The 22,753-nt window shown below is 40.2% G+C and overlaps 1 protein-coding gene across 7 annotated transcripts in view; it reads left to right on the forward strand.

Annotated features, from left to right (window-relative positions):
* The window catches only part of LEF1 (lymphoid enhancer binding factor 1), a 97,794-nt gene that overhangs the window by 49,322 nt on the left and 25,719 nt on the right, over positions 1–22,753 (forward strand). For 4 of the 7 annotated variants that reach the window (XM_050944520.1, XM_050944521.1, XM_050944522.1 and 1 more), the window contains exons 5-9: positions 9,635–9,767; positions 13,793–13,883; positions 16,802–16,885; positions 18,653–18,775; positions 19,896–20,058. In XM_050944520.1, coding sequence (XP_050800477.1) covers positions 9,635–9,767; positions 13,793–13,883; positions 16,802–16,885; positions 18,653–18,775; positions 19,896–20,058 — 594 coding nt within the window. The remainder of the gene's footprint in view (positions 1–9,634; positions 9,768–13,792; positions 13,884–16,801; positions 16,886–18,652; positions 18,776–19,895; positions 20,059–22,753) is intronic. The other 3 variants (XM_050944524.1, XM_050944525.1, XM_050944526.1) reach the window with 1 other exon arrangement.

The raw sequence follows: 22,753 nt of genomic DNA on the forward strand, positions 1-22,753 counted from the left end.
TTTGTTGTCCTTGTCTGGTCGTCTTCATCTTTGCTACTTTTTACTTAAGGTCAGGTGATCAAAACTCAATGCAGTGATTCAGAGACTTGAATACATTTTGAGTATATAATTATTTTCTATTCTGTTTCTTTAAAATAATCTCTGCAAGTCAGATGAGTCCTCATTCTGCAAGCACCTAGAGAAGGATACTTAGTGTTCATTCTGTATAAAAGTTTTTTAGGTGAGAGGAGGAAAAATAACTTGAACTCTAGTAGATATCTCAAGCTTGCCACGCCTCTGCCATGACGTCCCCAAAAAGCTACTATCTAATACCTGCTAGGAAAGTGGTGAGTTGCAATTACTGTGACGCTGATCACCATTTTATACCTACATGTAGCTAGTTTATGCTAAAACATTCTATTCTTGTTACCCACATCCTCTCTACCCACCATCCAGCCCACACATTCATTTCACCCACCTGTTAAGTCTTGTTTCTGCCTGTAAAACCTTTGTGGCAATGGGAGGCTAACCTCATGAAGGTCTTTAGGCTCCTCATCACCTACATTGTTCAAAACTACATTTATTGGAACAAAAACAGTCCTCATATGCATAAACCTAAGGATTTGCAAATCCATTACAATTCAGTCACTGTTTTGATGGGAAGATTGGGATGATTTCCCTTGCCTTTGGAGTTGCCCCTCTCTTGGTCTGCTAAATCCTCCTTGCCAAAAATAATTTTAATCTCTGATATATCAGAGCACAACACTTGCTCTTGGAATTGACAAAATTGGATACCAAGTGACAGATGTCTTTTCCCCAAAAATCTTTCTCAGGTGAGGAGATCTCCTCCCATAAGGTCTCTGCTCCTTTCAAGAGAGAATCAAACACTTGCTATGTTAGCAATGGGGTGTGTGTGTGTGTGTGTGTGTATATAATATTTTTTTTTCCCTAGAGGATCTAGCTGAAATTTTCCAAATTCTTATTTTGTTAACGTTTTCATTAACGTGTCACGTATTGGGTGGTTGTGTGTGGTATTTTTTTATATTTATTTAACCTAGCAACTCTGTTTTCAGGGACAAAGCATGAATATTCCCTGCTAAGGGTATTGAACATGAATTTGCCATCCAGGTCGTGGTGCCTCTCATTGATAATGATTTAATGTTTTTAAGTTGGCTGGGGATCAAATTAATTTCTAGGTCCTTTTGCCCCTCAGCAAGTGCCTGCTCCCTGGTACATGAATTTTGTGAGTGTAACATAGTAACGCTATTTCACTGACTATTGTTTCAGCTGTAATTATAACTTAATCTGCATAAACATGCCTTGCTTGAAAAAAAGAGAAAATAAATTACATATGAAATATTCTACAGTTGCTGAGAAAAGAAGAATGGTCTGAGAGGTTCCAATGGGATTGGGTTGGAGAAGTCTATAAAACAGGCTTACCACTAAATTCTGTGTCACTGTAGCAAGTTCATATGATTGTTTGTATTAAATTCATCTTTCTTAACAGCAGCATGAAACAAGTAGAGTGTAGATAGTATTTTAACAGTGGCTTCCAATGGAACATAATCAGCCAGTGGAACAATTGCATTTTGGTGTCTCCTTTCTCTGTAAAGTATAGGCAGGCTATCTTTTACTCCTACATCATTTTTATTCTTCTGACTCCTTGAGTCTTATTATATTTTTGATGCTACTGTATCCATCCAGTGGCTGAGGTTCAGAGCTGTTTTAGCCTAGAGGCAGGGAACTAGTAAGAGTAATTACTGATGGTTGTGCTTCAGAAACTTGTGTAGCTGAGATCAGGTCATGGGGCAGGTCAGCCTGGATTATATCAAATGAAGGGATTTGACATAATATGAGGATTCTCTGGAATGGTTTCAAACAATGATTGGGATTAAAGCCCCTCTAGGTTGCAAACAGATTGTGGGTGGTGGTATGGATAAAATATCAGAGCTATCTAGTTGTTTACCTTTATTGTTCTGGGCAGTACCTAATCTGGTAACTTGATTTGACTCAGTCCTCTGATTTGGTGGTGTCTGTTTTGTATATACACGTTTAATACATGCAGCGACTACCATTGAAATGAATGGGGGTGACAGCATGAACTTTACTCCTCTTCAATAAAGGTATCCATCCACTTATTACCACCATATTCTCCACATTTGCTCATGGTGTTTGGATCATAGGTTGTATCTTCCTTAAACTCCTCGTCCAGTTGTTAACTCCTCATCATCACGGATACAAGAGCCCTCTGGAAGATTTATTAACTTAATCTTTCAGCACCTGGTGGAACAAAGTCTCCATTCTGCTCAATGCAAGTTTCCAAAACAGCTTGACTCATTGCTGGTGTTAACCAACAAACATTTCTGCGGTGGCTCAGTCTTTTTATAGTTTTGCACACTTGTTGCATATGGGATATCTTACAGCTGCTAGCTTTCACTGAAGCTTCAATTAATCATTTTTCCTTTACAGACCTTTTGAAAATAGAACAAAAATGTTTAGGGGTTAAACTGAATCTAATATATGGCATTGTTGTCCCCCCAAAGTCTTCTCAGATGAATTGATTTGAATGTATTCTTGAATAATGTTGGAGGAATACTCATCCAAATCCTTTATTTTTTTTCTTTTTTCCTTTGAAAGTGAAAACTATGGCCAAGATTTTTTTTTTTCAGAAGTGACTACTTTTGGATATCCCAATTATTGGTTGCTCAACTTGAAGCACCTTTAAATGTACTATTCAGAAAGTCCTGGGCATTCACTGCTTGAAAATCAGGCCCCTCTAAGATAGCTCAAGTTGGGCCTCAAAGAAGTAAGACACCTAAAATCACTAGTCCCTTCGGAAAGCTTGGCTTAGATTCTTTTTGCAGATATGTGGAATATGTTCTCTAAAGCCTTCCTTACAATGGAATGTTTTGTGGAAATTGTCAGCAGTGAAATTCCAGTTGTGGTAATGTCATAATGGTAGATTTCTTAAAGTCTAATGTAGATAAAGCCCTAGTAGTCTGTGAAAGAAAAAGCCATCAGCCAGAAAACCTGTTTGCCTTTGTATTAACTCTTTTTAAAATTTTCTGCGTCTGCTCATAGCCTAAAAATTTTTAGGCTGACTTTCTGTACATGGGAAAGTGTGGTTTCTTTTGTGGCTGCATTTATTATTTTTTCTATTGAACACATTTTGTTTTTCATTTATGGAAATAGTAGATGCAGTTGTGACATTTTGAATTACTTGAAGGCAATATCCAATATTTCACTAGTAACTTTACCAGTGTCGTCCAAATGCCCAGGAGGTGTCTCAAGATGTGAGAGGAGTTCAGCATACACAGTTAAGCTGCCTGGTTTTTTGTTTGTTTTTGTTTTTATTTGTGTTTTTTTTTTTTTTCCCTTTAGTTATCAGGCCAGCCAGCTCTGCTGTGACTTCTCAGTCTAGATTGCAAGTTCTCTGGAGCAGGGACTTTCTTACCTGCTTGCAAAGTATCTAGCAGTCTGTTAGCACTATGCTAGTAACAAATAATGATGTATCATTCTGCGAGGTCACAGGTAATGGCAAAACTTCCATGACGTGTGGAAGTGGCCCAGAGAAGATTCAATAAGTATCAGTTATTCAACATACATGAGATTCTGAAAATCACACCATACACTTGAGACCCCATGCTCCAATGAAGTTTTGTTATCTGTTATGTATAGGGTGACCAGATAGCAACTGAAAAAACGGGACAAGGGGTGGGAGGTAATAGGTGTCTAAATAAGGAAGTTCCAAAAAACAAGACTGTCCCTATAAAAATGGGACATCTGATCATCCTAGTTAGGTAACAGAGGTGGAGCCAGTGACATGACTCTGTTCTACCTTAAAGAGCAGGGTTAGTTTTTTAGCTGTTTAGGTGTGACTGCCCTTTTGAGCCTGGTCAGTGAGAGCATAAGTGGCATGCACTCAGGTTAATGGGCTTAAGTGTTTCTTTGCAATTAACTTTTAATGGTCATAAACCTAGTTTAACATCTCTGACAAGGTAGCTTAAAGCATAACACAGGTTTTTAGGTTTGCAAATCTATGAACCTCTGCTTCTTCGGGGTGTGTGGTGTGTTTTTGTTGTCCTATGGGAGGGTATCCTCCATACTTTGCACAAAGATGAGATTATGTATGTGTCTTACAGCATTCTTCTAAACAGCAGAGGAAGGAAATATTTTGTTCAGTAAGTCTGGACTGATTCTTTTCTCTTAAAAGGCATGTAATTTTTTAGGGGTACAGACTGACATACAAAACAGTTGGAGCTGTTACATTTTCCTAAAATTCCACAGAAAATTAAGTTCAACTATATTTTCCAATACAACAATGAAATAGGTGTTTGTATATACAAACATCAACATGCTTAACTACTCATTTCCTCCCCACACTCCCCCAATACATAGGCTTCAGTCTGTTTATATGCAATTTGGGAGTTGGGTGAGGAGCCATTTCAGCATATGTATGACTTTATTAAAAGACCTATTTTTAAGAAGAACTGAATCATAAACTGCTTTATGGTATTGTATCCAAACATTGCATTTCAATGGGGGATTCAACTTTCTTTATAGGAACAGATGCCTGAAACTCTTACCAGTCCACAAAAGTGGTTCATAGTCATGCAAATAGTCCCATTGTCTTCAGTGGGACTGATCAAATGATTAAGGGTTTACAGGATTAGAATCCAAGTTTGTAAACTATTTGGAATGAAAGGTATGTTGTACACACACAAACATCACACCAGTATAAAAATCTAAACCTTGAAACTTGCATGTGGTAGTAATGGCTATTTTTTTTTTAAATTGTGTAGTCACTGAGTGTATACTGAATACTGTGCAAAACATAGAAGGCATAAACAGTCTCCATTTCCTGGAGCTTAGTGTCTATGACCCAAACTGTGATAGGCCCTAGGTTCAGATCTATTTGAATTGCTCACATCTTTTGCAGTAAAGTCAGGAGCGGCGCAGGGTTTTTAGCGCCATAGGCGGGGGTCCTTCCGTGCTCCTGGTCGTTGGTGGCAATTCTGCGGCGGGGGGGTCCTTCCATGGCTCCCGGTCTTCGGGGCACTTTGGCGGCGGGTCCCAGAGCGAATGAAGGACCTGCTGCAGAATTGCCGCCGAAGACCCGGAGCATGGAAGGACCCCCCGCCGCCGAATTGCCGCCGAGGGTGGCAAAATGCCACCCCCACAAATCCTAGTGTCCTAGGTGACCGCCTAGGTCGCCTAAATGGAAGTGCCGGCCCTGAGTAAAGTACATTACATTATAGAATAATTGGGGAAAGGCTGATGTGCACAGTCCATAATACAGATTGATAAAGGGAAACCAATCTCTAAAATGGTTGAAGATTGGTTTCCTTTATCAAACTGTACAAGAAGAGATACCAAATTATTTAATTTCCTCTCCTACTCTACATGACCTAGATTGTGGCCATTGTGTCTGTCGATGCTCTCCAGTACAACATCCTATTACCTCTGGCTCTGGCCTGGAGAGAGATGGAACTCAACACATTCTCTACATGTTTTAGCTAGTCATCTCTTTTTGCAAAGACCTAAAAATCCACATTCTCCCCCCCTCTTTTTTTTTTTCTTCCCAGCCTCCCTCTAACTGTGTCTTGTCACATTATACATGAATAAAATACACTCTGGAAAGGAGACCCTCTGAGTGAAAAACAAAACCTTGCTAGCTTTTCAGCAAGAGCAGGATTAATTGCAGTTATCACTTAGTATTGTAGTTAACACTTATAACATGATACAAATCCTGCCTAAGCACACTGACTTGGCAGCAACTTCTATAATATTCCTCTGTTAGATTGGTTATTGGGAGGTGGGGTGGAGGGGTGGAATGCAGCATATAGCGATGAAATGCCATAAATTAAAATTGATATTTGTAGGTTAACTTTAAAATGCCCTCTGAGTGTGTACAGGCAAGCTGCACTTTTGTGACTTCACTTCCCTCTCCTTAGAAACCTCTACCTGGTGTCCTCCCTCAGGAATTTCACCAGGAGAGAGGCAGCTCTAAAATTGATCAGGGCTCCATAAGAACCCTGCTGGAAGAGGCACTGAGAGCTTGCTACCACAATATAGCTGTACACAGTATAGATATTCTCCCTTACCAAGCAACCTGACCTGAAAAAAGGCCCCCTCATAGCCTGCAAAAAGTGTCTATGGGGAATAATAGTGGCATAACTATATCAGCTCATTCATATGTTGTTCTGAATCTTTCCCACCCATTTAGACCAGGCCTGATTGAATGCTTGGCCCATCCCATTATATTATCTGGGTCAGATGACTCTGGCCTCTTCAGTAGAGTGATGGTTTTGGGTGTCATGCGTTGGTCTCTGCCCCTCACTTCTGGCAGATTTTCAGCCCATGAGGGCGCATGCCCTGGAGAGCCCAGTCAGGGGTCTTAAGATTCAGGGAAATGAATGGGTAAAGCACAGTATCACTCTTTCACTAGTACCAGACTTACAGAAGGTTTTTAAGAACACCGAGTCCAGGTTGAATCCCTTTCCATGAATGAGTTTATGGAAGTTTGGTGTTCCTCAGTGATCACCAGAAGAACATTGATTTAAAATAATACATTTTTTTAAAAAAATTGAAACTGAACATGAAACTTTCCAAGCAGAGTTTGATTGAATGCCCCAGCTTTGAAATGAAATCTAGAGATATGTAGAATGGGGTACATCTTTGATACTTGCCAGTAAGTAATCTGAATCTATGGGGTCACAAGCACAGCCACTACCAGAAATGCAACTTCTGGCAAGCAGTGACTTGAAGGGGTATCCGTGCATGGATCAGCCAATTAAGATCACTTTTTGTCCTGGTACTTCTAGGAATGTCAGTCTTCTAAAAGAGTATCCATTGGTTCTAATTTTCTATTCATTGTTAGAGCTGGATTGAAACACCTAGAGGGAATTCCTCCATTCTTAGGATGGTAATGGCACACGCAATGATAATAAAGTTCCCTTCCCCACAATCCCATCACCAATGTGTCTGATCCCTCATATATAGGGTACAATCTCTAGAGATGAGTGGGTTGTTCAGTAGTCTGTCCATTCAGTCCTTGGGGCCTTTGCCATCCATTCCGGCTAATGGTTTTTTTTAGTGTAGACAACTATCCAGTAGGAAGTGGACTGATGCCACCATTCCTCTTACAGAAGCTACTGAGTGATTCACTTGCTGCTCTTGAGAGGGGGCTAGGTAAACAACATGCTCTACCTGCTCCAAGCACTTAAAAGCAGCATGTGGCAGGCATGCTGGATAACCTGATGTCTATGGTGTGTGAAATAAGATGCTTTAAATAAATAAGTCACCAGGACACTGAAGACCTAGCGTATAGAAGGAAGGGCTAACTAAAAGCATAAATGGATAATATCTAAAACTAATTCCTGAGTAACCTTGCTACCATGGAACATGCAGACTAATTATACTCAACATGGTACAAAAGGTTAGTTACCAAACTTGAACAATCAATACTGACTAACTGATGTGTGACGTAAACACATCTACAGACCTACAATACACTGATTATTGAAGCTAAAGTAACTGCTGATTGGAGAGTCAATGCACGAATCTTTCAGCTAAAGACTGAGATGTGGTTTGCAAATCATCTGAAATTTGGCACCTATTTTATTTAATTTATACAAAAAGGAGGGATAAACAGCAGTCTGAGCGATCACCTTTAGAACTGAACTCCTACATATTATTGAAAATTCATATTGGTTCTATTATTTCGTCATAAAAATGGACCTAATGCTTGTTGGCTTTAAAACACCTACTAGCTCTGCTTTCTCTCTCCATCTTGCAAAATATAAGACAAGGCCAAAGCTTAAATTAAAATCCTCAGGTTCTTATCTCCTGCCCACAGGAAAGCAAATCTGTGCTGAAAACCGTAAAATTAAGAGGAGAGCAGGATAGCATAATTTAGCAAAATATCATGGCACTAGATTCTGAGCTATATGACTGGAGGGTTAGGTCAGACATTAAGAAGATACTGCCTTCTAATGCAAGTTCCTTAAGGTGGTGCTCTTGAAAACAAGGAAAGCAGAAAATACTGTACTGGTTCCCAGCCACACTGCTCCATGCACTTTTATCAGCCTTTTTTTAAATTTAGTTATCCACTTAACGCTTCTAGTTCTAGAAGTCTAAAGAAATCCTTGATTTAGACTTTGAAATATAGTCCTAAAATCTATTATGATGCCAGGGTTTGAATATCGGGATTCAAATAAAATTCATTTCAATGGGCTCTTAATTTTTTTTCTTAATTCCAAATATTTGGCAGTTAATGTCCTTGCTGAGCTTTAAGAGCATTTTTGTCTGACCACTTTCTTCATTTTTAATTAAAAACCTCTGTTTGTAGCCTAATTTTTGTGGAGGGGCAGCAGACAGAATACTGGGATAGAAATGATGAGTAATTGATCTGTTACATGCTAGGATTACTATAGCATAGTCCTGCTATGAGAAGCGAGGAATGAAGATATATAGGAAAATAGGTAATGTGCACATGGCCTGGTGAGTCCCCAAAAAAGTTGTTTTCTAGTGTGGTGGGGTTTTTGTTTTTGTTTTTTTGTTTGTGTTTTTGTAAAGGGTTGGGGATAATGTTTGGGCTGTGAGAATAATTACTGCTAGTGGTGTTTCTTCAGCTTCAGGCCACTCTTGCGTGTATCAGGCAAACACTTTTTTTGTTTTTAATGGCTGTCTAATTTGTAGAAAATATCAAATACAAGTGTGTGTGTTTATTTGTATCTGTATTTTATGCTCCCAACTGGGTGTTGGGAAAAACACGAAAATACTGGTCTTCTCAGGCATTCTTAGCACTTTTCAGTTCTTAGAAATGTAGTACATGACAACCTAAGCAGCAGGGATCTGGTGCTACCCTTCTCCAGAAATTGAGCTGGTATGTTTTGATCATAAGCAACCTAGTTTGTTAAAGGGACACTGTCAACTCCTCATACCCCAAATTACACTCTTGTGGGGGACTGTTCTGTTCTCTGCTATGAACTGAAATATTTATCTAAAAATTCATCACTCTTTTGGGGAATTGGAGTAGGGCAGAAGGAAGGAGCCAATACCTCAGCAGTGTTTGAAATTTTCAACAGTATAGCACTGTATTAATGCATAAGAACCAGACAGTGACATTAAACAAAAATGACACTGATCAGACTGGTATCGCTGTTCAAGGCCGAAGAAATGCAAACTGTAATTGGTGGTGTAGAGCTTTCCCATAATTTAATTTCTGCTGTGTAGTTGGTCCTATTCTGGTACTATGTGGACTGCTTGGCCTCTGCTTGCCCTCCTACCAGTCAGCTCCTCCTCTTGCTTCTTCCCATAACCCCACTCCACTAGGCCTCCCAAGAGCAGCTGCGGCTGTCTCTCCACCTAATCACAGAAACTTTCTGGCTTCAGCATCCTCTCTATCTGGTCCGCCCCAACAGTCTTCAGGCTGCCACTACAAGCTTGCCTGTCGTGCCTTATCCCCCCTCAAAAGCACTCTGTCCTAGCAGGTGAGAGTCCCATGTTTTCTATGTTCAGAAGCAAGGAGGTTAAATGTGGTTAGTAATACAAATTCGTTTTAAAACTAGTTACCATGAGTGTCCGCACCCCCCGCCAAAAACAACAGAATTGAGAATTATTACTAATACTTCTTGTTTTTACTCTCTTGCAGTCAAATAAGGTGCCAGTGGTGCAGCCTTCGCATGCGGTTCACCCTCTCACCCCACTTATCACTTACAGCGATGAGCACTTTTCTCCAGGGTCACACCCTTCACACATCCCCTCAGATGCCAACTCAAAACAAGGTGAGGCTACTTCTAACAACTAAAGGAAAGCACAAGAAACAACTGTGGATGCTAGTTTTAGAGCTCTAGTACCCTGAAGCCCGCCAGCATATCAAAGGATCTATTCTAAATCCTGGTTTCAAGGGTGTCAATTTAGCAAATTATCTTCCTCTGAAACTTGACATGTAATGTGTTTGTATGGGACAGCTAGTCTTACGTAATACGGATCTCTTAACTGGCTGTTTAAAGTTGGAGGACAGTGCACATTTTTATCACTTTGTCTTATTTTGCTCATCAAAATATTTTAAAATGATTAAAAAAAAATTAGTCCTTGGCGCCCCCTGTTGTGCCCAAGTATTGCAGCATACAGCCATAATATGAAATCTCAATTATTTGAGACACAGGAAGGTGAGTTGAATTATATATTTAAAACCTTAAGTTCCTTGTTTTCTCAAACTTGTATTTCATGTCCTTATTTCCTTTCCATATTTCATCATATTCCAAAATGTAGTGCCGTGCAAGAGGAAGGTTCTCAGTTCCCTCTCTCCTTATTGCTACTTATCTTAATTGAGTAGTGGTCTATAAAATACATGTGTAGTTTTCAGAACACACAATTTCAGGCAATGTAAGTGTAACAGAATCTTGGGCATGTAGCTGAATTGTGTAAGATTTCTAATCTTGCAAAAAGACTGATTTTTAGATGTATGCATCTTTAGATGTCAGCTGTTTCTTTGTGCATGTAAAACATACAAACCAAATAGTTTTGTAAGTTTATCTCCTAGATGTAGTGGCCATTGAACAGATTTACAGTATGCTGGGCAGCTTTGTCCTGCAACATACAAACACAATGTCACTAAGTGCAATTTATGGGGCTTCACTGAAAGACTTGAGAAGATCTACGAATCTTGTTTGAAACCAGAGGTGCTGGTAGTTTTCACCTAAAACCATGTGGGTCTTGATTAATTTAGTCTCATGGTTCAATTGCTCCTAAAACGTGGTGTGGGAGTGTACTAACCTGGATTGAGACAGATCACCAGAAGTGAAGATGCACAGAACGCGATGGAGATGAGTGGATTTGAGAGCAAGGAAACAAGCTCCCAATGAGATCCCCAAGAGGGGAAATGAGAAGGAGGGGAGTATGGTGTGGTGAGGGCAGGGGACTGGCAAGAACAAGGAAGGAGCAAGCGAGGTGGGTATAAGCTAGACACACGAGGCACAATGATGAACAAGGTGAAGCTGAGAGTGGAGGGGTGATCCAGGTCAGAAGATAGTGGCACAGCATTTGGAGATAAGGAAAAGGAACAACAGAGGGTTCAGAGGCCAGGGTAGCCCAGCAGATGGAGCAATAGAGGCACAGATTTAATAGATGCTATCATTATTAAAACAGGTAGTTAGGAGGCTGTAGAAAAGTCTCTTGCTTCCCTTGGATGTTAGGGCAGCCAGTAATACCTGGAGAAAAGAAAGCAGAGCTCCTTGCCCTCCGTAGAGGGCCTGCTCAGAGGCTGCTCCCTTGGGTCTGTGATGGTCATGGTCTCTACTGGGGAAACAAAGGCAGCAGACTTGGCCTTGTGGAGGGACTGGTGGCAGCTGGCTCAGGTTGCATAGGGGACTAGCTATGTGCGTAATCCATAGACTGAAATCAGTAGCAGTTGCCTCCCTTAGTTTCAGTACTCTTGTATACTCCTGGAGGACTGCCAAGCTGCACAGCTAGAATGTGAAGGTCCATTGAGTTCTGGATTGGGGTCCGGGTGCAAGCCCATCTCTAGACAAATCGTTGAGTACTTGTCAGTATTGTCCATTTGAGGGAGGTTTTCTAAACTCATCCCATGTATCCTTTGTGTGCTCATTGTCCTTCCTATGCCACCAATATCAATGGACTGTATCCAAGAACCAGTCACACTCTCTTGTGTGATTCCTGTTTAATTCCTAAATGTCTAGCTTGTGAGATGGTCCGAATTTAAGCCTTGAGGCAAGCAAGTATAGACCAGGGCACTACTCCAGCTCCTATAACGGGGACAGTAGTACTGACTGTGCTGGCCTTGTGAGTCTTGCTCTCTGGGCATGAATGCAGAAGATAAATATGTATATGAATTAATTCATCGGGGACTTTGAACAAATTACTCAGTCCCATTGCTATGATGTGCCCCCATTATGACACTGAAGTTTTATCCCTTATGTCAGAGTTGCCAGCCTGTGGTGGCTCATTGGGTGCACAACACAGGAACTCCAAAGATGTTGAGACTTCAGCCAGGATTTGCTTTTCATGTGTCTTTCTGTACAACAGTCATTTTTCTCTTGTATCCATCATAGGCCCTAGCTTAAAGTCCTCCCTTATTTTGGTTTCTTCTGTTGTTGTCCTTCCTTTCTCTCTCCTTGCCAGATCTTTCCCTTAACACAAGGAATAGATCCTATTCTCACTGAACTAGGGGATCTTCCAGTGCTCATGCTTCTGAGCAGATGAAAGGTTGCTGGAAGTGGGAATGAACGAGAAGGCTGGAGGCCTCTAAGGTGACCAAATACTCCACGGTTTTAGTCAAACTAGGTCTCCCAATTTAAATACTGTCTGTGCACCAGAATCTAGTAAAATGTAGAATGACCAGATGTCCGCAGTAAACTTCAAGAAAGCTTCCTGCCATATGCTTGCATTGGTGTTTGTGTCCTACCTCCTGGTTACTCTTTGATCTGAGGACTCAATCAAATGAATTGCTTCAGATCCTAGTTTCTGGGTGTCCCCCCCGCCCCCTTGTAACCATGAATTTACCATAGATGAATTTTCTGGTCTTAAATTGTTCATTTCAGCTCCTACTGAAATGTCAAAACTGACAGAGTAGCAGCAACACCGTTAAGGTGACATTTTTGCCATCCTCACCCCCTCCCCGCTACAATTTTAAGATTTCTAACATACCCTTTTAAATCCCTTAATCTTAAATGCAGATTTTAAAAATCAGTTTGTGGTCAAAATATATCAACATTAAGAGACTCAAAGTAAAGATCAGACACATTCCATCTTTCACCTTTAGAGTGTCTCTATATAAATATTTAATACACATTTTCAAGTAGCTGATTTAACATGTGAAGTTAAATTTGCAATTCTTGCTGTTCCAAACCCCTCCTCCTCCTGAAACATATTTTAAATAAACCAATGTCTCTGTGGCCTCTAGCCATAATTCTTTCTCTCCTTGGAGCATGAGTTTTAGGTAAAACATGTTAACCACAGACCCAGTTGGGACTAGGATTAGTTTTAATCTTGAGGTGATTCCTACAGTTGTAGGACTTTGTATTCTGGGGAATGTGAACTGATGGATCACTTCTCATGGGACTCTTATTTTTTTTCCATGAAACACTACCAGTGCAACAGAGATTGACCTTGGAGCCCATAGGAGTCAACTTGATGAAGAGCTTAGTTGGAGCTGGAGTGACAATCAGAAGCCAAATGAATCATATCAAGTGTGACCATTACAGGCCTGAAAATGATTCTTAATTAACTACTGATCCTCTGTGGTAGCAAGTTTCGAAAATCTGTAAATTCATAAGGGAACTAGTGAAAAATGTACAAGTAACAATTTACCTAATCTGTTAGCTCTGGTGTGCTGCCTGTTTGAAAACGCTTTATTTTTCTCATTTCATGTGGCTCTTCAGAACATTTGCTCAGGACTCTGTCAGTAGGTTCAGTGCAACACTTCAGAGATGAAGTATTGCCACAGCATCTCCATACGATTTTTAGATTTCATGGGTGCTGCATTCATGGTCAGGGGTTTTTTTGGTGGTTGTTTTTGTCTTCTCCTTCCACTTTACTTGTCTCAAGAGGTTCTCCCCTCCCCCCCGCCCTTTTAATCCTGCATCTAGTAGAGGATGCAAGCTCTACTTATTATTCTAAAGGCTGGAATTAATGGTGTTTCTCTTGTAATACTAACCAAAAATGAAGCTAGACTTCCTTGTATAGAACAACAATTTTTACTGCGATGTTAACCATGTTGTTTTTGTATTATAGTATTAATCACTACATTTTCACTTAAATACCAAACTTGTTCTCCATACTCTGACAGGCATGTCCAGACATCCTCCAGCTCCTGATATCCCTACCTTCTATCCCTTGTCTCCTGGTGGCGTAGGACAGATAACGCCACCTCTTGGCTGGTAAGATCCTCTTGCTGCTGCTTAGACATATGTTCACGCACATTCTTTAGGATTATTGAATGAAATGCAGAATTTATGAACTAAGAAAAACATCGCTACGGTCAGAGAAATGACTATATTTTATTTTAGTTTGAAAGATCAACATTTTTTTATCTTTGAAATGAATTGGGTCTGTGTTTTAACATGTACAGGAATTGAAATACACAGATTTCACTTTGAAGTGAGAATAGTTTTTATGGCTCACACTTCTGGGTCTTGACATGTGGTAGGATTGCAGAAAAACAGGTCTCAAGAAATATCAATTTTTTTTAACAAACAAAATTGCAATTACTTGTAACAAACTTTCAAGTATGGAATTGTTTATTTACTGGAAACTGCACCAAAATAGAGAACAAACTTTATATTATGTTCCTTACAGAATCAATAAGATTTGAGGACAGTACTCAGTTACTGGAGAGCTTGTATATTTTTGTTAATTTTTAACACTAGCAGTCTAAGGCTCCTACTCCCATATTCAGAATAGGATTCCTTCAGGAGGTAGTGTTTACATATAATGTCTCCCATTACAGAATGATCAATAATGCTGAATGCTTACTGTCTGAGAATCTCCAAGCATTTTAGAATGGATAACAAATGTGTATACATAACTGTAGGAGGACAATCTGAATGCAGAGGGGTTAAGTGAATTAGAATCCCATACCTTGTTACTCAATTCTGTGCCCTATCTAATGGTAAGTATTATCATTCCAATTTTAGATTGAGGGGAAACCAACGTACATTTCAGACCAGATCATGCAAGGTGCTGAGCAGCCTCTCAACTTAAGGAGCCTGGCTTGTTTATCTTAACCAAATGAAGGTTGAGGAGAAATGATTGCTCTAAATTCATCAGAGGGATAAACAGCAGGGAGAGAGAGGAGCCTTTAAATTAAGGTCCAAAGTTGGAACAAGATGGAACAAGTGGATATATATTGGCCATCAAGAAGTTTAGATTAGAAATTTAGGTTGCTGATGGTCAGAGGAGTGAAGTTCCAAAGAGGGCAAAAATACATGTGTTTTAAGATTGAGCTTGATAAGGTTATGGAGGGGATGGTATGACGATTGCTTACAGTGGCAAATATCTCCAATGGCCAGAAATAGGACAGTAGATGAGGAGGGCTCAGAGTTACTACGGAGAATTCTTTCCCTGGTGTTTGGCTGGTGGGTCTCACCCACATGCTCAGGGTCTGATTCCCAACTCCAGATATGGCCATCAAAGAATTTTGCTCCAGATCAGATTGGCAGAGATTCAGGGAGTCTTTCACCCTCCCCTGCAGCAGGGGGCACAAGTCACTGGCTGGTTTGAACTGGAGTAGAGTAAATGGTGGATTCTCTGAAACTTGCAGTCTTTAAATCAAGATTTGAAGATTTAAGTAACTCAGCCAGAGGTTATGGGTCTATTGCAGGAGTGGCTGGGCAAGGGTCTGTGGCCTGCCGTGTGCAAGAGGTCAGGTCAGACTAGATGATGATGATGATGGTCCCTTCTGGACATAAAGTCTGAGTATGAGCTCTGGGTGCTCTGTCTTGTGGTATCAGGACAAAAATCACTGGCTGAAAGCCACAATAGTAAGTTAATAACAAAGACAGAGCACTTGATTTCCAGTTTACTGTTCACTGGTCTCGAGACTGAGCTGCCGCCTCCACCTCTACCAGATGATTTCTGGTGGTCCTTTTCCAGCTTTGGTTAAGTGCCAGCATTTCTTCTGAATAGTTTCTTGATGCAAAGATTGGGAGGGTGTGGAAGGGAGGAAGGAAACTGGAAGGAAAAGGAGAGACTATTTAATTGTAAATTTGGAAATCCACTCAGCAGTGCTCACTCATACCTGAACATATTCCACAGTCAGTTATGCTCTGCCTCTTTCCAGCTCATTTCTGTGCTGCAGCATTACTGAGATTTCTACCACTTTTTTCTGGGTTTGAGCACTCTTCTCCCCGCCACCCACCTCCACTCACTTAGTGTGAAAACTCTCATCCTGAGCATTATAAATGCAGTAGCTTTGGAAGTCCCAGTTTTAACACTAAATTTGTCTATCAATAAGTGTTTGAATAGAATTGATTGAGCTTAGTCTTTCAAAGCTGGATCAATTATTCTGTCTGAACTTTATTACTTGAGTGCATTAATCCTTGTTCAAGAGTTGCATCAACGTCAACTGTAAGTGAAGACGATGTGAACTAAGCAGAAAAAGTTCAAAGTGTTTGAAGCATTAATTGGTGATAGAAGTCCATATATAGTGACGATATCTTTAAGAAATTCTAAAGAATGGTAGGGTTTCAAATGAGCTGGTTTTAGTCACTTGATTGCCTCTCCTCCTCCCCCGAAAAGCCTTAAACCCAAGTAACTAAAGTGTACTTTTCATTTTTATTTATATTTATTAATAAAATATAACTTTTTTGTTTAGCTTCTTAAAAGTGCTGACAACTTGTGACATGCTGTATGAAATGTAAAATGAAGACAGGCCTGGGATTTCAAAAATCCCCACCTCACCCCCCCCCAAAAAAAGAAAGAAAACTCTCCAAATAGTTCTGTGGGAGTCACTGTTAATACACTACCAGTGCACCAAACTCTGGTATTCATCACTGATTGCAGTGGGACTACTGTTCCACAGGAGTTGATGGTATTGGAACCTGGCCCAATGACTTAAAAGTAGGCAATGTTTTTTTGTTTGTTTTTTTTTTAAACAAAACCTAGATTACAAATATCTTTTCAGTGGGCGAGAGAAATCTTATTCAGTGCAAGCATGTAGACACCTATGAGCTATAGAATACATGGCACATAACTGTTTATGCTACCATGCTGAGTTCCCATCAAGTGCTTGTGACTCTAGGGTATCTTTTAATACAATATCATATTATTGATGGGTTCCTTTCTTCTGTGACCTCAGGCAAGGTCAGCCTGTATATCCCATCTCGAGTGGATTCAGGCAGCCCTACCCATCCTCACTCTCAGTCGACCATTCCATGTCCAGGTAGGTGTAGGAGGTGTATGACCGGGGAGTAACTGCTGGCATTAAAGGGCAAGTTGCTCTTCTGCTTGCATCTTGGTCTGCCTTTGTTTGCTTTTCAGTCAGTGAAAAATGTATGTATAATTTTTATTTAAAACGTTTGTGTATGTACAGTTTGCCTGGATCCCATACTAGTCTCATTCAGTATTTCCCTGACAGTCAGTGAAGTATTGAAATTAGAACACTTATGAATTGTGCTAATGGATAATCAAACCATTTCATATAAAATGGGCATTGTTTGTTAGACACAATGAATTAGGAAATACCCGTTTTTATTCTTCAAATATGAAACCAGGCAAAACTTCTCATTCCAGTTTGAATTATGTAATTACACTCTTAAATAGTTCAAATTGGGTTCTGTGCCATGTGGAAATATGCAGAACTACTCCCCAGTTGGAATTTCTTAGCCCAAAGCTATTAGAAGGAAAGGGATGCCAACAAGCTGTAAATACACACAGTATGTCTGTACTGGTGTGTGAATCAGGCACTATGTTTACATATTAGCGCAAGCAAGCAATGCTGAGACTTGGCCATGCCAAACTCCAAATCTTCTCTGTGTAATGCTTTTGCACTCTGGAAAGATGGCTTACACATCCTGTGCTTGGTGTACACAAGGTTGCAATGTCTCATCTCTGCATTTTGTTTTGTTTTCACACTGGGCTTTGGATTGTCCACTTAAGTGGTGGGCTCCTCACAACTTTTTATATGGGCTTCTGTGTTTAATTACTCTTCCTCTACTCCTTTTCAGGTGAACTACAGGCATGTTTCAGTCAGGGTATCCAAGAGGGAAAATAGCTACTCTCCCCACAACAAACTTTGCCCCCTCCTAACCTCATTCTGTTGGGTTACTGGGCTCTCTTGTGCAAATCACTGTAGCATAAGCTTTAACACTGACAAATGCAGTAAACGGCTCTCTTTTGGGGCTTGATCCTGCAAGTACTGAACACTTGGGACTGAAATCAAGCAAGCTACCGAGGCATGTTCTTGCTTTTACAGCAGACTATTTTGCATGCTTAAAGATAAACGTGTGCTTGAATGCATTGCTTGATTGGAGCCAGAATGCTCAGCACTTTGAGGATCGTACACCTGATTATGAGGATGACTTCATTCTTAACACAATGAAAGGGAACGTCGTCTAGTTCTGGAAGAACCAGTTGGTTTTCCCTTCCAAAATACCAGATTTGCCTTCAGAGTTAAAAGATTTAGCCCAGAATGTCGGGGAAGTAGGGGTATAGGTGAAATGATCTTGGACCCTTACATGTTTACTTTAAAATATTTTGAAAAGCCAAAGGTTCTAAACTAAATACCAACATACCTATGGGTTTTTTTTGAAAGAACTGTTCTCTTCCTTTTTGCCCTCCCCCTGCATGGCAGCTCCCTCCTTTGTTGGCTGGTGATGGATATTTTCAGCACTTGTATGCTGCTATGGAAATGTCCCTTTTGGTTAAGGGAAAATGTATTTTTGTTGATATCTAGTGCAACAGTAGGTATGTTACACTTACTTGTGTACATTGCCATCTCTTTATCTGAGAAGTAACAAAATAACTTCTTCAGACCAAAATGTTGGCCTATTTTGAATAAGCTTAGATACAATGCATGACTCTTCACTAACTAATTTTTACATATTCTTTGTTGCAAGCTGTGTAGTGTTCTACTGCTAATGTACAAGCTTTGGATGTGCAGCCTGTTCTTCCTGTTGTTATAGACTCTCTACTTGGTTTGTTTTTTTAGGTTTTCACATCATATGATTCCTGGTCCTGCAGGCCCTCACGCAACTGGAATTCCTCACCCAGCTATTGTAACACCTCAAGTCAAACAAGAACATCCACACACTGACAGCGACTTAATGCATGTGTGAGTCTGCCTTTCTGTGCTAGCCCTTAAATCCTGAAGTGTTTGCAGATTAATAGTTAAAAGGAGGACTGAGAAGTAAAAAAACAAAGCAAGTGTCCTTCATAGTCACTCTGAATTATGATTCTGTAAAAGTTTGCCATAACTAAAGGGGAGAGTGGATGGCTCATGGGAGGAGTATTGAGATGAATGAAACCTTTATTTCTAGGTCGCTCCCTTGAATGTTATCTAAGGTGGTAGCTGCCGAAAGGTGTATTGCCATTCAGTGGCATATCTGAAGCTAGGCTTGTGAGCTGATACTCAGTCAGTTTCTAGTGCAAAGGTGTTAACTGCAAAAGCCACCACTATAATTTGGCATCCTTTTTAGCAGATGAACACAAAGGACTCAAGAAATAAATGGGCAAGGAGACTGACCTACCTTTTCACCTCTAAAGATGTCCTTCCAGAGCACTGGGGAAACATGCTGGCAGTATGTGTTTTTTCATGGATAAATCAAGTACAATTTCATTCATCGTCAAGGACTGCCAATCCAACAGTCCTCCCATGAGGACTAAATTCAGTCCTAAGTACAGAATACAGTAGAACCTCATGGTTACGAAAACCTCAGGAATGGAGCCTGTTCATAACTCTGAACAAAATGTTGCAGTTGTTCTTTCACAAGTTTACAACCGAACATTGACTTAATACAGCTTTGAAACTTTGCTAGGCAGAAGAAAAATGCTGTTTTTATCCATTTTAATTTAAATGCAACAAGCACAGAAAGTTTCCTTACCTCGTCAAAACTTTTAGTAAACTTCCCTTTTATTTTTTAGTAGTGTAACGCAGTACTGTACAGTATTTGCTTTCTTTTCTTCGTTTTCCTCCTCCTCCTCCTTCCATCTCCATTTCTGGTTCAAATGAGGCATGTGGTTGACCAGTCAGTTCATAACTCTGGTGTTTGTAACATTGAGATTCTACTGTAAGTTCAAAAGTTGCAGTAGTAGATCAAACATGAGCTCTCAAACTTAACATACAGTAGCACATCCTTAATTTCAAATTGAAGCTTGAAAATATTCCTCTCAATAACTTTTAGGCTAAGGGTAAATAGATGTTCTGTCTTTCCCCCCCCCCCCCCACGTTTTAGGAAGCCTCAGCATGAACAGAGAAAAGAGCAAGAGCCGAAAAGACCTCACATTAAAAAACCTCTGAATGCTTTTATGTTATACATGAAAGAAATGAGAGCAAACGTCGTAGCAGAGTGTACTCTGAAAGAGAGCGCAGCTATCAACCAGATTCTTGGCAGAAGGGTATGTACAGTCATATGTACTTACTAGTAATTGGTGTATATAGCCTTTTTAGAGGGTTTTAAGGCAAATTTCCTGGCTTGATGTGTTGACTAGAATACACATTAACAGTTAGTAAAAGCAAGGATATGCAACTAAAAATAAAAACTGTCATCTTGGTTTCATGCAGGGGAGTTAGCCATATCATCAGACTTGCCCCTCTCCTTTTGACTGCAGCACTCAACATAAAAGTTGTGATTCTGTCTAATGTGTATGTTACCAAGGACTGTTTTAATATTTCCCTAACTCTATCTTGGGGAGTAAAAAGCAAGTGGAAAGACTTTTATTAGATTCAGTTGATCTAAAAATAAAATGCATGTTCTAAGTAGAACCACAATCCATCCCTTGGACTTGTCTATACATAAAATGCCACAGCAGCATAGCTGTTGCTTCAGTGTAGACACTACCTATACTGAGAGGAGGGATGCTCTCATTGTAGATAATCCTCAAGAGGTGGTAGTTAGGTCGACAGGAGGATTCTTTGCTGTCTACACTGGGGGTTAGGTTGGTTTAACTGCATTGTATGTGATGTGAATTTTTCACATCACTCAGGTTGGTATAACTACATCATCTTCCTATTGTAGACCAGACCTTAGAATTATCCACACCCAGCATGAGTAAACTAGCCAAGGAGATGTAGTGAAGCTGTGTTGCCTTGGTACACTGCATTTTTACTTTAGAAATCAGATCAGAATACATGCAAGGAACATGATTAAAAAGCCCCTCTCTCTCTTCCTTCTGTGCAAGTTCTGAGACTGCCAATAAGATCAGTTTTTCTCTCTCTTCTGGGGCTTCTTTAGTTTGACCTGTGCTTGCCAGCTACTTAAAGCCCTTGGCTTTTAAAACAGTTTGGTGTCAATGTGAGTATGGTTCTGTTCGTAAAGTGTATTGTAGAGTTTTTGCTTTCTGGCTCCAGCAAAACATGCTTTATTTGATTATGATTATTCTTATATATAAAAAATAATATACTCACCTTCTCTCCACTAATCATTCTGGCCTTGATGCTCCATTTTGTTTCTCACAAGTCTCAGAATCTTTTAATCCAGGCTATCACGCTAATCTCACTAATGTACCTCAAGACCTACTTTTAAGGTGTGTCAACAACTTTATGTGGCTCTTACTTTCTAACTAATCCACCACCACCCCATCTCCCTCAATGAAACAAAACAAACACAAAACGTAGGGGTGTGTGTGCGCGCCTCTTGAGTGTTTGTAACCTTAGGCCTGGTCTACACTCCAGTTAGGTTGACCTAGCTACATTGTTCAGGGGCCTGAAAAATCCACACCCTTGAGTAACACAGTAAAGCTGACTACCCCTGATGTAGATAGTGCTAGGCCAATGGAAAAATTCTTCTGTCAACCTAGCTAGCTCTTCTTGGGGAGGTAGATTACCTGTGCTGATAGGAGAACCCTCCTGTTGGTGTAAATAGTGTCTATGCTGAAGTGCTGCAGCTGCACCACTCAAGTGTGTCAAGTGAAGATGAGCCCTTATTTGCTCTCTCTCCTTCATTCCCTTTCATTGCCTCTTGTCAGTTAGACACAGGGACGTGGTCTCTGCCTCAAAGAGCTTGTATTCTGACACCCTTGCAGGCTTTTGGGCATTCTGATGCTATTGTGAAATGGTGACCTCTTTGACAAACTCCTAGCTGTAAGTGGGATGAGTTCCTATTCTCTGAGCCTCTCTGGAGTCTAGATTTTAAGTTGGCAGAACTCTGGGATCAGTGAGAACTGCTGACTGTAGTGGATGCAACTGTTAAATATCAAGACATAGATATCTAATAAAAAACCCATGAAAATTGCAGAATCTGACAAAATGCAACTTTATGGGTCTTACGTGTCTACTCTGTAGTGAAATTAGAATTTATCTATAGATTATGATGGCTCCTAATGCCTGCCTATGTTGTTTTTTTTTTTAAAGCATCAGATAATGTAATAGGGCATTGTTTTATGCCCATAAGTCAGGAAATGCAGCCTTAAGGCTGCAAATCTAGGCTATCATTCTAGCCTTACTAGCATCGTTATACCTGCCCTCTCAACACCCCCCATCACACTTGGCATAACTTTGTGAATGAAGGTCTCTGTGCCAGCTCCAATGTGCATTCTGAACTCTGAATTCTCTTGCTTTCCTGAGTTCTTTTTTAGACCCTGAATTGAAATCCTTGTATATAGTAGTAATCAATGAAACCTTAATTTGAACATGTGTAGCACACTTTCAAGAGATGTGATATGGGAGAACATCTCCTTTATCCAAAGGGGCCTCTGCACTTGTACAAGTAAATCTTCTGTAAGATTTTGAAGTCCAGGCTTTGCTGGATAGTCCAGGAGTCTGAACGATTAAGCCAATGAGAAATGAAACTCCTGCTGCTCAGCCACATCAGAAACAGTTGCATGACCTTTAGGAACCAGTGACCCCAGAAAATAAAATGGAATTCCTCCTGCCACTGCACTTTCATCTGCTCATGTTACATGTAAACTTCCTACTAAGTTTTGAATGGAAAGGTGAGCTCCCTTTATTAGATGTTTTTTATTTTCATGGTCGTAAGGCAGCTATAGTCAATGCATCGTTTTGCTATGAACAGCATAATCTTCCCAAAAACATGTCTATCTTATCTGAAACACTTTTCTAAGCATTTTCACTTTCTGTGCATTGGAGCAGAAA

Source organism: Gopherus flavomarginatus, chromosome 3 (assembly GCF_025201925.1).
Source record: "Gopherus flavomarginatus isolate rGopFla2 chromosome 3, rGopFla2.mat.asm, whole genome shotgun sequence".
In the NCBI taxonomy this organism is placed as follows: Eukaryota; Metazoa; Chordata; order Testudines; family Testudinidae; genus Gopherus; species Gopherus flavomarginatus.